At 33.7% G+C, this 15,148-nt stretch overlaps 1 protein-coding gene across 2 annotated transcripts in view; it reads left to right on the top strand.

Annotated features, from left to right (window-relative positions):
- Nucleotides 1-7,150: 7,150 nt before the first annotated feature.
- The window catches only part of LOC127866295 (protein FAM149B1-like), a 108,690-nt gene continuing 100,692 nt past the window's right edge, over nt 7,151-15,148 (top strand). For both annotated transcript variants that reach the window (XM_052406759.1, XM_052406758.1), the window contains exon 1: nt 7,151-7,623. In XM_052406759.1, the coding sequence (XP_052262719.1) occupies nt 7,526-7,623 (98 nt within the window). In that variant the 5' untranslated portion in view covers nt 7,151-7,525. The remainder of the gene's footprint in view (nt 7,624-15,148) is intronic.

The raw sequence follows: 15,148 nt of genomic DNA, 5'->3' as shown, positions 1-15,148 counted from the left end.
AGATACATGTACGCAGTGAATATAGATAATTGATGAAGCTCACGAAACACCCTTAGGAGGTAAATTCTTAATAACCCTCGCTAGTATGTCACTTAAGGCAAGTGACCAAATGGTTATACATGACGATAAATACAACACGTCATAAAACATACAAATAACCAAAGCTGGGGTCACTGCCTTGGGACGCTCAACGCAAATTATTAGGGAATTTAAACTTGTTTAATGACGCGTCGAACCTCACGCTTAGCCCAGAATACGAAACTGCACGTTTTTGTTACACATAATTAAATTTATCATCGCGTTAGAAAACATATTCAAGATTAATTGATTTTAAATTCAAGCCCTTTGTTTACAATTTCAAAAAATCTGAACAGTATTATGTCGCTTACGTTTAGCATCGACCGTTAAAGGGAAAGTATTTATATAAATATCTATCTGGAGTTAACATAGATTTTAAATATGTTAAGTCCTCATATCCAGGAGAAGTTCTTAGGGTTTCTAGAGAATTGTGTCTTAGATAATCAATAAATCACACAGTCTGTTCAGGAAGTACGGTGTCCGTGTCTGCAGTTACGCAAGGTTTAGTGGTCTAATTACAGACACGGTAGCTCCTTACCAGACTCCGCGGATGCGCTGGCTTGACATTGTGTAAAGGTATCATACCTAGGAGAATTCCTAAGGTTTCTAGCCAGATCTATTGTATATTATCAATCAATATTTGTTTCAATGACATTTAAAATAGTTGAACGCTTCGTATTTCTTGGCTAAACCAAACATATTTCTTCAAAATAAGTTTACTGATGTTAACCAATTATTCCTTTCGATATCATCTTGTCCTCGTTTTAACAATATATAGCAATATAGGACATCGATTTTTGTCAAACAAATGTTATATGAGCCTGCGCAATCTCGCAGTCAGCTAAGGAGCCACGATGTCTGTTATAAAGTCATATAAGGATTGGTAGTCTCATACGCGGACAGTGTAGCTCCTGACAAGACTGTATGGTTGCAAGCGCTGGGCCTAATATGTCATAAGACCCATTTTTGAAAGACGCGACTCATGTGCACTTAACATTATGTTTTATACACACCTCTATGTAATCTACCATGTTCTCCAAATACAACACTGTCATTAACGGAATAAATAACACCAAGGAACAATTTGCAATATCTCATCTGAACTTGTTCGATAGTATTTGAAAGTTCTCTACCGTCTATTTCAAAGCCAATAGTAAAAATATGTTTGACTATGGAATCAAACAATTTACTTTGAAATGAAAAAATATCCAACATTTCTCTGACTTAATTAAATCCTTAATAAAGGATTTAATTGCAAAAGTAGCTGTTCTGGTCTGAACTGCAAGTGTACCTTTAGCTTTTATGAACAACAAGGGATTGCCAAGCAATAGTGTCCCCTACCGGCTCCACCATTGTCAGAAATTACACCATTGTCAGATTTTTTTTATTTGTTGCTATAGCAACCAGAATTTTTGACGTAGGAACAAAATGAAATGACGTGCATAATGTCCATATTGCCATCTATCCATGTTTCCAGTTTCATGAAAAAATATGAAAAACTTTTAAAGTTATCTTAGGATCCAGAAAACCACCATTTTCAGCAGTATTTCTAGTCTATTTGTTGCCAAAGCAATCAGAATTTTTGACGTTGGAACAAAATGAAATAACGTGCATAAGTCCATATCAATAGCCATCTATCCATGTTTCAAGTTTCATGAAAAAATATTAAGAACTTGTAAAGTTATCGCAGGATCCAGAAAAGTGTGACGGACAGACTGACAGACAGACTGGCAGACAGACGGTGTGCAAACCATAAGTCCCCCTCCGGTGAAACTGGTAGGGAACAATAAGCTGCTAAAAGTAGTCCTATCATCCTATGCATTCATATTCAGACAGTCCAGTTATCTAATGGTTATCATGAAGCCAATGCGCGTATGACCGAAGCGCCGTTTCTATATGCAATAATTTCGGTTTTGTTTGGGTGAATATTCATAACCGCATTTTTCAAAATTTCTGGGAGAGATAGAGAGTTCACTTCCGATGTTAATTCAACAGCAGTCGGTGTAAGCGCGGCTTGCGACGTCGTCAACGTTAGTATACGTACTCCGCGGGGATAAAATACCGCTGGCATATAGTCATAGAAAGGGAGACAACTCGTTATTGCACAGGTTAAACAGATTATTCTGCTGCCTAGTAGCTGCCTAGGTTCAATTGCCTAGTACCTATGTTGCAATAAAAGTTATCATCATGACTAGCAAACATCCGACATTTAAAAACATTGATTTTAAAACTGATATAGTCTTCTTCTATCAACATTTTAAATATAGTTTTAAATAGCTTTCGGAGAATCCGATTATCAGTGTGATAATATGTAAAGCACCTACATAAAAAACATTTGCACAACGCCTTCGGTCACATGCGACTTCATTATTGGTTCTCTTTGAATTCAAAACTTGGTATTGTTTGTCGTCATTTTTATTCAACTCTAGGTTGAACATCGCATTTAAGCTCCATTGATTGTCCTCTAAAAGAATGGTTTTACAATAATCATACGTCTCACTTGCATATATAGCGGTATACTTAGTTTTGACCGTCTTTCGTGAATTCACAAAATAAATAGCCCATGGATTATTACGCAATACAATACATTCTTTTTTGAAGTTCAATACTTGCTTTGCCGAACACATATTTTTAAACTCTCTAGAGAGTGTAACATAGGGCCGGTTATCTATTACCGGTACATAATTTAGTCGCGTTCTGAGAAAACAGAACATAATGCATGTGCGTAAAGTGTCGTCACAGATTCGCCTGTGCAGTCCGCACAGGCTAATCAGGGACGACACTTTTCGCCTTAATTGGATTTTTGCTAAGAAGAGACTTCATTTAAACGAAAAATGTCATTAAAGCGGAAAGTGTCGTCCCTGAATAGCCTGTGCGGATTGCACACGCTAATCTGGGACGACACTTTACGCACATGCATTATGCCCAGTTTTCTCAAAACACGACTTAATTAGTCAGTCAAAACTTCAGTAAGAACGCGTTCTTTTCCTGTTTAGCAGTTCATCATTTCTTGTCATCAGAATTGCAATTTCTATATTCTTACTTCGTTTTATAATTTACTTTCGTTTTGTTTCTTGAATGTTTTTACATATTTATTTATTACCAACTGCTTTGCCGATATCCGCGTAAGCTATTGCAACTCATATGTCTGAATACCCAGAGATCAGCATGTTATTTGAAATACTTGCTGAAAATTTTGCTTCTTTGTATTCTTCCGTGTGTTTTTGTATATTTTACCCATTTTTTTCTTCATTTTTTTCGAAAATATAATTGCTATTGGCAGCAACAATGCATTTTCCTGTAGAACATTTTGAGCAAACAGGTAAATTATCATATTAGTCATTCAAGTCAATACAAAAATGTTACTTTTGAATAAAATATGTGTTGACACTTGCACCATTGTAAGTAACGAATGTACAGTTTCCCAGTACATCGTCATAAATACGTCCATTTCAAATACATCTATGCATATCATTGGATAAATTAGCTCATTAATGGTATATAGCATTAATGGTATATAGTCCAATAAATGTTTGAAACGTGCTTCCGAATCTTCAGCTAAATATATGTGCATGCATCTACCAGGGTAAATTACTTTTATAGCAGAAATATAAGAATCCATAAAAGATCGATTTGGGGATGCATAATTTATATACACTATTATATCTCAAAGACCTGAGTCTAGTTTAAGTAGAAGTAATCAAATCTTTTTAATATTAGTATTTATATTTCTAAAAAAGGCATGAACAAACATCACGGACTCTAGATTACACGGATATGAAACGGGACCGTTACGCCAAATATCTTGTTGTGTCTAAGTCACGTGACCGTGTCGTATCTGTCGATCTTTTATCGAAGCGCCGATGTTATACATTTGATGTACCCACTCACGTATTTTGTTAAATTATAGTTTCATTTCTAGGCCGATTATGACAAATTATATATCATTAGAAAGCTTACGTTATGTAGTTTTCAGATATATAAATATATATTAAGTTTTTCTTCTGATTTTGGCAGCTCGGCGAGTTATAACTTTAACTTTTGCAAATATCATACCGTTTTGGAGTTTTAGAATCTAGATTTACGGTTGACATTTTCGTACTTTATACCGATTTGTAGCGTTTATATTTGGAGTTCAGTTTTAAAAATAACATCTTGCTTAGGAGAATAGAATTCTGTATATGATAGAAAAAAAATTGGTTTAAAAATGAAAGCAAGTAAGGAATGAAGGCGGAAATAAGTAGCGCGCGGGCCTAACGAACCGAACTGATGGCGATTATGCTTTTGTTTAGATACCGGCCATTGAATTTCCTTTGCCACGATTATTATATTTTTTATGGAATATATTGAAATATTTTGTTCTAGAGACATATCCATAAAGCTAAGTATTAATGAAGCTTAATAAATTTACGATTTCAGCTCTTGATTATAACACAGAAAGGGTGTTAATTTTATGATGAAACAGCGTATACAAATGTATAGCGGACCCTCTTGATATTTTTCGGCTTTGCATACTTCAAATATAATGGGTGTCAAAACATTCATCGTTTGTTGTTTATTATCAAAAAGGTAATTATGTAAAATTATATGAAAGGTTATTAACCATAAATTATCAATTAATTAAAATTATTTAAAGATTCTTGAAAATCACGGTCAACTGTCTATGCATGTATATTGAAATATCTTTATAAGTTAACAGAGTTATAAATATATAGAATTCTAAATTAAAACTCTGTATTATTTGTATTTTTCGGAAAGATTATTTAACCCCGTTGTGGTCAAATGAGAATGCTGTTTTTAATTATGTTGTTCCGTACACTACCATACACTCTTTATAGGACTACGAAATGACGGAGTTTTTTTACCGGTACCCGCTAAATACGTTAAATGTTAAGTATTAGATTTTTTAAATGTTTAAAATGTACATGTATAGGTATTAAGCACTTATAATTATTGTGATTTAGCTGGCTGACATCTATACAGTATTTAGTTTATGGCAATCTGTATGGGCAGATGACTATAAATGTTTTCAATACGCTACATATCTTATAAACGCAAAATTGAGTATTTGGCGTTACATTACTCCAAGAAATGACCACTAATACCACGAGAAGACATGGAGGTATCATAAAAAGTGTAAACTGACCAGACATTGCCACCTGTGGTTAGGGACCAATATACAAGTATAGGTCCCTGCTCTGGCGTATGACACCATAGTGTTATTTAGTATTGGTCGGCACAGTTTCTGATCATAACGAGATTATTGGTTTGTGCTGAACACAGGGGCAATAAAACCACAGATCTATCAATAAACAAGATTGTTGAGATATCTTTTTTTGAACACCGCGATGAAAATGCTCAAACCATGGACTCTAGATTACACGGATAAGAAACATGGCAACATTCTCAGAATCATCACTGCTATATGTGTAATCACCTAACAATTCGTCTAAAAATAATTTATATATTTGAGTTGAAGACGATGTACTGTTGTTAAAGTCTAAATAAACTATCTGTCTGCCTGTCTAAAGTCAAGCCGTCATCGTCCCGGTGAAAAAAAATCTGATTTTCAATAGTTGGACATGATGCCCTGATGTCAAAATACGAAATGACCCGCGTAACACGGACCGTGATTTTCAAGAATCTTTAATAAATTGATAATTTAAGGTAAATAACATTTCAAATAATTATACATAATTACCTTGTTGATAATAAACAGCAAACGATGAATGTTTTTGACACCCATTTTATTTCAAGTATGCATGCAAAGCCGAATAATATCGAGAGGGTCCGCTATATACGCTGTTTCATCATAAATTTTACACCCTTTCTGTGTTATAAACAAGAGCTGAAATCGTTAATTTATTAAGATTCATTTATAATAAGCTTTATTGATATGTTTCGTGAACAAAATACTACAATATATTCCATAAAAAATATAATAAGATGGCAAAAGAAATTCAATGGCCGGTTTCTAAACAAAAGCATAATCGCCAAGACCGTAGCATCAGTTCAGTGCGTTAGGAACGCGCGCTACATTTTCCCGCCTTCATTCCTTATTTACTTTCGTTTTTAAAAAAAAAATTTTTCTATCGTATACAGAATTCTATTCTCCTAAGCAAGATGTAATTTTTAAAACTGAACTCCAAATATAAACGCTACAAATTGGTATTAAGTACGAACATGTCAACCGTAAATCTAGATTCTAAAACTCCAACACGGTATGATATTTGCAAAAGTTAAAGTTATAACTCGCCGGGCTGTCGAAATCAGAAGAAAAACTTAATATATATTGATATATCTGTTTACTACGTAACGTAAGCTTTCTAATGATATATAATTTGTCAAAATCGGCCGAGAAATGAAACTATAATTTAACAAAAGACGTGAGTGGGTACATCAAAATGTATAACCTCGGCGCTTCGCTGTACGCTAATCGTAAAAGATCGATAGCCACAACACGTTAAAACGCGCGGTTGTAAAACATAAAATGTGTATTTCTTGTGTTTAACTCGCTATAAATCCATTAATAACAACGGGAATATACTAAAAGTTATATTTTTTGAAAGAGGAATTAATAAGCAACAAGATAACGTATAAACCAATAAAATCGGATGAATAGTTTTTGTATAAGTTTGAATTTACTACAGTAAGGGTCAAATACTCGATTCATCTCCTGTCAATATACACTCCGTGGTCCAATACATCGGAAACAACCTTTCTAATGATACAACTTATGTATGCAGCGGTTGGTACACAGACATTCACAACAGTGTGCCTATAGTGCGTAGTTATTATTTATGAGGTTTTCTGCGCCATATGTGGCTGCACTATATGTGGACACAACGTATTCTCGAAAAATAAAATCGCCACTATTATATTTCATTTAAAACATTTTGTAAGTTGAAACACCGTCTCTAAGATCCAAGAGTATGCGAATAAATTCAGAACTGTCCCGAGTCGTCCCATAATCTAGATCCGGCGCAATGGTGCCTCATACACTTTGACGAAATAAAACATGTGGTTGTAGCCTATGGATGACAGCGACATTAAAGTTCGTACACAAAATCCGCCATTTTGTTTGTTTAGAAATGGCTGTCAATTGATCGCAACAACGAACACAATATTTGTTTAATGAAAACACTGCAATACAAGGACCTTTCAAGAACAATCTTACTGCGGGTTATTTTAGATATAAGTACACTTGGTTTTGTAAAGCTTATTAAGTGTATCAATATAATAATTATATTTCTGCAATTAAGCATATCTTTGCAACTGTCGGTGCCAGTGGCAGTGATATTGAGTGAATAGTTACAGTATTGTCTATAGAAACTTACCGAAAACGATTTAAATAAGATATTTATACACAGATTTGGCTCATTTGTTCATATAATTCATATTTAAAAAGTTGTTTGTATGAACTTGATCATACCCTTTCCACATTTGGATGACTGTGCTGAGGAAAAGACCACATTATGGGGCTCAAGAAATATCAGCCAACATGACTGGGAGGTACATGAGAAAAACTGCAATACCTCTAGAGATGTGAGTATCAGTATTACTATTTTGAAAACAAATCCAATCTAGTATTCGTTGAAATAATACAAGTTTTAAAATTAGTAAAACTAACCCACGTGTCCTATTAGTCTTATTTATTTTATTTTTATTTTTTTCACCAAAGTTTTTCAACTGCTACATTTGAGTTAAGTTGATTCTCATTAGTGGGTATAAAAGATTAACCCAAATCTTGCTCATTCTGTTGGTACTGCCTTTTGATATTTATAGATGTTCATATTAAATGTTAGCTTTTTTCCTCCCCACTTTGGGCCAGGTATCGGTCAAAGTGGGGAAAGGAGCGTCATTTTCACCCAATATTTTAAATAAAAAATAATTGATGTAAAATGCTTGCATGAATAATATAAAGGTTTAAAAAGGCAATTTTTTTTTGTTTTAATGGGTTGTGATTCACGGTTCCCGCTGACGATCGCCATTGGCGCCAATGGCGACAAAATAAAAATTCTGGAGACAAATTTTCGCAAATGGCGATTTAGAAAAAATCCACATTTTTTCTGCTTAATATTTCCTTTAAATGACATACAACGCTCTCTTCACCAGCCGCTTAACGGCAGTCACAATGCAATTGATTTCTGTGATGTAAGCGACACTGATGACAATTAAGCATGCGACTGTCGCAAAGTGGTATGTTATGGTGATAATTGACCTTTCCACAGCCGATTGATTGACAGGCTTATTAACCAATCCGATTACAGCATAGATTAGGCCTGTTTCTATCTGCCATTTTATCCGTCAAACTCGCCGTTGTCCGACACATTAGCTTATACGTAATTCTGTGTTTTAAACAAAGAAAATGGTTAAAAGGTGCTGTTATGGCACTTGTTATTCAGACACAATGTATCCGAAACGGTTAAAAGATGGAACTACGTTTTTTCCGTTCCCTAAACTGGGATATTATTAATGCTAATGAAATGGGTAATAACAAAGACAATCAGTTATAATTTTTAATAGTATCACATAGACTAAAGCATTTTTATTTCTTTCGGTTTAAGTCTTCCGAATTTAATGTAGCTAGTTTTATATCGTTAAAAGTTAAGAAACTATTTTAAAATGTGCATGTAATTATCAATTGGTTCCAATAAGTGTCATTTTACACCATATGTGGGCTTTCTACTAATCCGTTATCAAAACAGATGCCGCAAACTGTAAATGACCCTTGACACTTTGATACCCAGTCTGATTAGCGAGGTTTTTTGTACATGAAAATTCTTTCAACTTCTTATATTTTAAACATTGCAAAAATAGTTTGAGAGGAAATTAATAATATATTGTGTATGTTACTTTTTTGACGACATTGACTTATATGTTATACGATTATAACAATGCTCATGGGTCATTTTGACCAAACGCATTGTAGATATGTGTTATATCGGATTTCAATAAACGTTCTTTGTCTTCTTATATAATAAATTTACTTACCTGTGCCACATTTGCGATGTTGCCATCGGTTGCAAAATTAAAGGCTTTTAATTAAAAAACTGAAGCATCTATAACTCAAGGAAAAGTTTTGTGACAAACGAACAATTCATTCTGTATGTGATAATTGGCGATAATTGGCCGACTTTGATTATAAAATTAACATACGACTTTTAAGTAGACTAATAAAAAAATTATGACTATTTAATAGATATGATAATTATATTCAGCATAACAATTCAATTATAATAAAAAATATTGTATGGCCTTTCTGGTATACCATGAGGCCTTTTTGGTTCACTTATGCGATCTTTTTGGGAAGCCTTTTTGGTAAACGGCCTTTCTGGTACTATATCTTTGAGGGGAGCTAAACACCCATTTGATACATTACATTTAACACATTTTGAATAAAACATGATAGCAATAGAAAAATTTCATGTAATTTGGACCGAACTCATTGGGAATATCTTCCAACATACCGATTATCGATTCAAGTAGCCAGTTTTATGACGGACTTCGGCGGAGTGACCTCCCTTGAAATCGGGGGCGTGGCTTCACTCTCTCTGTCGAAAGGTCAATTGCGATGATTTGGGGTGTTGTTATAAGTTATCATAATTGGTTGTCAGTTTTATTGCTTCAGAGATATTAAGACAACATTGAAATATACCGACTTTGCGCTTTAATGTGAAGTATTTGTCACAGTGTATGAAGCCGATTCAAGACTGTAACGTTGACAACCATGACAATCAAAAAAGTAAGTATTGATTGTTTGTAGCACAATTGGTGTAATTATAGGAAATAATTAAACATTTAACATGTATTGGTTCTATTTAAACGTGACATGATATTTCTGTTTCACTTGTCAAAATAAGAAAGTTAGGCGTGTTTAACGCCCTGTAGACAGTGACTGTAGATTCTGATAATGTTGAGACTCATTCATAAATGCAAACGGCCCCCCACTAACATTCACCAGCTAACACAAAAAATCAGAATTTCCTTTCTTTCAATATGATTTCCAACACACAATCTATGCTGTGTGTACTCTTTATATTCTAAGAACTAATCAATTCATTCCCTACAGGATGTACTGTTTTAAAAAAAGGTGAACAGTGTAGAGCACATCAAAATCAATTTGAAATTTGATATACACAAATGCTTATTTTATTTGACTGTGTTGTGTTATGGGCTGCATGTAGTAGGTCATATGATAGAACACATTGATATTATTTACATGCTACACATTACTTGATAACTATTAGTATTATATTAATATTATATTTCCATTTTTGTATATTCAGATTAGCAGAAAGCTGCTGAAGCACCCAAACTGTAGCAACATATACAGGCTGCTTTATCAACAAGACTTACAACTAATTGAATGTGCCTTAATAAAATGAACTTGTTAAATGGGTTGTTATTATTAATAATATTGTTATTAAATCAATTTATTTAATTTATTTAAAATACTGCAAAATGCTCAGATTTTGTTTGTATTATATAAATAACATGATCTTCATTGTCCCAATGTAGCCCCAGTGTGGCTACACATTTTTAAATTTGGCGAAAATAAGTGGCGACAACTTTTTAAAGCCCAGAGGGAGCCCTCTGATTGTATGTTTCTGTACATCTTTGGATGAATTTATTATCGCTGAATCGCAGTACATTGGCTGATTTTTTAAAATAATGTTCAAAATATGTTGAAAACACATATAAAACCTAATCACCCTGTAAAATTAACCGTTAAATTTAAAAACATCCAGGCCTGAGCGCCACCTCGGAAGTAGCCTTTGCTTATTGATTAATGCATCTCAAAAAAGAGGTGGCGCGAGTTATTAACATCCGTGTACAGTTCCAACTGTATATCTTTATCAGCTTCAAATACGTTTTTTGGGTAATTAATATCAGATGGCTGAAAGAAAAAATGTACATAGTACTTTGAAAGTGGAAGGATACTCTAGCATGCTGTTTTTTGACTGCTCTTAATGGTAAACAGAACATTTTTCTTTTGCTTGTATAGATAGCATTCCGTTTCAGACCTGTTAAGAGATCCACACTTTAAACAACATAAAAATCTATAACACATTGACCTATGCTTGTGCATGCGCAAGGGAAGTTGACATTAAAAATCAATCATAATTTGTTTTGGCGTTAGAGGGTTTATATGAGTATTCACCCCTGTCTATTTCATTCTCATGTTAATTATGATTTGTCTACTTTATCATTAATACATAAAATGTCAGTTCTCGACAAAGTCTTGTTTAATAAGAAAACATTATTTGAGGGCTAGTTCTTCAAGACTGCTTTGTAGCAACAACCTTATAAAATAAGTCAAAACCAAGTCCAAATTAAAATGCAACTTTGTAAAAAAGTGTTCTAATGCCATGTTGGTCTTCTTAGGAAGAATTTGTCTTTGAGCAAAAAACGGATGTTGCATGACAATTATAGTTTCAATACAAAATGACAACTTATTGTTGCAAAAGTGATTTGAAATCAAAGATTGAAACACAAATTTATAGCATCATCAGAGAACATTGGATCTTCTAGAGGATAGTTAGGTTTATGTGGAGATTTTTATAAGCAATGTTTTCATGGAGCAGAGTTTATATATTCAAAATTTTTAATTGATCATTGACCCTAACATTTGTCAGGTAAAATTAGTACATGTATATGTTCAAGATGTGGTTACTTACACTACCCAAGTTATGAGGTGAATCACACTGACTTTTATGTTTTAAAGAGACAATTGATGATATCACCATTCTTTTCAATGCAAGTTTATTATTGCTCTCCAAATGTCCTCCTTACATGTATATGGTTATAGTGAAACCTATAGCAACCACAATTTGGATGAATCTTGCTCACCTCAGGAAATTGTTTATACATTAAATGCTATGTAAATAATATTGTTTCTTAATATTACCAAAAAGTTCATTTTTATATGTACACATATTTTAGATTTCAAAGATTTTAGTGTAATCATTTTGATGAATACTTTATTTAAAAAAAGATCAGGTAAGTAGTATTTAAACAAGTAAATTCTTTGAATTAATATACTCCACCAAGTAAATTTTGTTTATATTTTGGTGCAAACCCTTGATGTATGGTAGAATCCTAAAATAAAATGTATCCACGGGGTGCAATTTACAGCAGACCAAAAAACAGGTACAATGTATGAAACAAAAAAACGGCAGTATAAGCCTGATTTTCTGTTTTTACAGACCAAAATGTGGATGAATGAACAGGGCAATGACTGTAAAATAATAAAAGTGTAAGGTTTATTGCTTGTATGCATTAAAATTATGTAGCCCTGAAAATTTACATCATTTAAAAACAACAATTTTATTTTCTAATTGTTTGATATGCAGGAATGTTACTTTAATATTAAAGTAAGAATTAATTTTCCAATTATTACATGATACAAGGGAGGTACAATGTAATTCAGTCACAGCAAGTATTTAGTGCAGAACTGGAATTTTTACTTAATCAGTTCTATCCACATTGCTTGGTTGCTTATGTGCTTCTTGTAATATATACATCTATTTTCTGCCTAAAGGTACCAGGGTGCTTTTTATGATATTATCTGATCAAAAGATACTGCTTGAATACAGGCTTTGTCTAGATATGGAAATAGTGAACTAGATATCACTATACAAATACATAGGCAGTACACATAACACTGCCAAGGCCATTATTACTTTAGTGGAGTAATGGTAAGACATTGACAAGCATAGTGTCCATGATCAAATGCTTAACTTTGTATAGAAGCATTGCATTCACAAACATAAGAAGTCTGAACATGTCTGTTTTGTTTTATTAGAGTATAATCTTTAGTTATACAGAAACAGTACTGTGATGCCAGTATAAAGTAGTGTGTTAATATGAAAGTTTTGTTGTTAACATAACATCTTTTTAGCCCACCTGGTTAGCTTTTGTGATCGTCTTTTGTCTGTCGTGCAACGTCAACATTTGCCTTGTTAACACTCTAGAGGCCACATTTATTTTCCGATCTTCATGAAATTTGGTAAGAAGATTTGTGTCTTGTTCTGGGAAAACTGGGCTTATCTTGGACGAGTTCGAAAATGGTTCAGGTTGGTTGGAAAACATGGCGGCCATGGGGCAGGGCAATTTTCCTTACATGGCTATAGTAAAACCTTGTTAGCACTCTTAAAGGGGCCTTTTCACGTTTAGGTAAATTGACATAATTGAAAAAAGTTTTTTCAGATCCGCAAATTTTCGTTTTAGTTATGATATTTGTGAGGAAACAGTAATACTGAACATTTACCATGCTCTAAAATTGCCATTAAATTAATCTTTTGACGATTTAAAAAACCCGAAAATTATAAAGCGTTTCAACGCGAAACGAATTAATAATTTGGATAGTTCTGTTGCAGGGCTCAACATTAACGGTTGTCCTATTGTCCCTGGCAAGTAAAAGTTGAGTCCGGGCAAGTTATTTTATAATCTAGTTGTCCACCCGGGCAAGTGCAAAAAAGAACAAAGAGCATTTAATTTAGACTTTAATTATTTTGTTAAATGTTCACAAATAAAAAAAGATTTTGTGGTGTATCATTTTGATCTTTATTAAAGAATATGAGATTTACAGTTTATGTGATATTTCATGTTTGGGCAAGTGGCTTTACGTTCAGGGCAAGTAGATTTTCTAAGAACTTGCCCGGCAGGGCAAGTTGGGTTTTAGGTTAATGTTGAGCCCTGTGTTGTTGCCGTTATATTTTGAGAAACTACGAGGATTGCTTATATAAAGTATAAAATACATCTAATATTGTATTCGGAAGGATGGTCGCGTGGTCTAAATGGTTTATACTTTTACTCCAGGGGTCAGTGGTTCGAGCCCTGCTGAGGGTTACCTTTTTTTCTTTTTTAAATTTTATTCTTGACTTTTTACTGGTGCTTTTTATATCCAATGTTAACATTTATCAATATAAAGCATTTAGTGACAAACTTCAAAACATGCCAAAATCTGTAAAAAGGCCCCTTTAAAGTTACATTTATAGTTCACTCTTCATGAAACTTGGTCAGAACATTTTGTTTTAATGATATCTTGGGCTGAAAAGAACAGGTCAGTTCCTTTGAATCTCAGGTGAGCGACTTTGGGCCTTCAGGCCCTCTTGTTTATAACAGGTTTTAAATGAAGTTGAAGACCCTTGTTATTAGATTGGGGTCTGGTTGGGTAGGGTGGTGGTGTTCAACAGGTGGTTGCCAGTCAATTACTTTAGTTTGCATTTAAAAGTCTTGAATCATGGGTCCATTTTGGATATTGTAAGATTGCTGGAGACAGCTTTGGTTTGTATTCAGGGTTAAGTTAAAAGTCTTTGATACCGAAAAAAAGGAAAAACTATTTGCACTATATAACTTGAGTTTGGATGGTGGTATTGTAATTGAAATTGTGTATGTAGCTGACAGACAGACCCTGCATGCATATACAATTATTTAAATGAAATAAAAAAAGTAAACCATTAAAAAACTGGTTTCTCAGCATTGCCATATGCCCTGTTACTTGTATTAGTTATCTACATAGTTTATAATGAATGCATTTTTTATTCTCTTGCTTATACCATTTAATATTTATTGTTGCATATGTTTGTTTTTTCAGCTTTATAATTTCATACTGGATACCTTTAAGGAATACCATGAACCAAAACATATAATATCCCTTAATAATTAAGTCATTTGAATGTTATTGCCAACCACTTGAACAGTTGTGAATTATTAGGGCTCAACAATCACTCTGTGAATCCGTGCAAATATAGAACCACCCCATATTAGACCAATTTTAGCCGCTTCATGCGAAAATGTGTCTTCTGCAATATTTGGCAGATGTAGCTCAAGACCAGCCTGCCCATTTGCCTAGTCTAGTCAGCAGCTACTTTGTCTGCCACAAAATCAAGATTGCTGTTCTCATTAGAGGCCAGGGTAGCTCCGACCATGGGCTTGTTGGTTTGGAGCTATGTTGGGCGTATATGGCATAAGACCCATTTCTGCATGATGCAGCTCATTAAAAAAGTGCCTGTCCATTTTGCAAGTGGTAGCTTGCATAGTATGCCTTTTATACTTGCAATGC

Source organism: Dreissena polymorpha, chromosome 2, assembly GCF_020536995.1.
Source record: "Dreissena polymorpha isolate Duluth1 chromosome 2, UMN_Dpol_1.0, whole genome shotgun sequence".
NCBI classification, from domain to species: domain Eukaryota; kingdom Metazoa; phylum Mollusca; class Bivalvia; order Myida; family Dreissenidae; genus Dreissena; species Dreissena polymorpha.
Note: the sequence above shows the minus strand (reverse complement) of the source record. Positions and strands in the feature narration are given on the sequence as shown.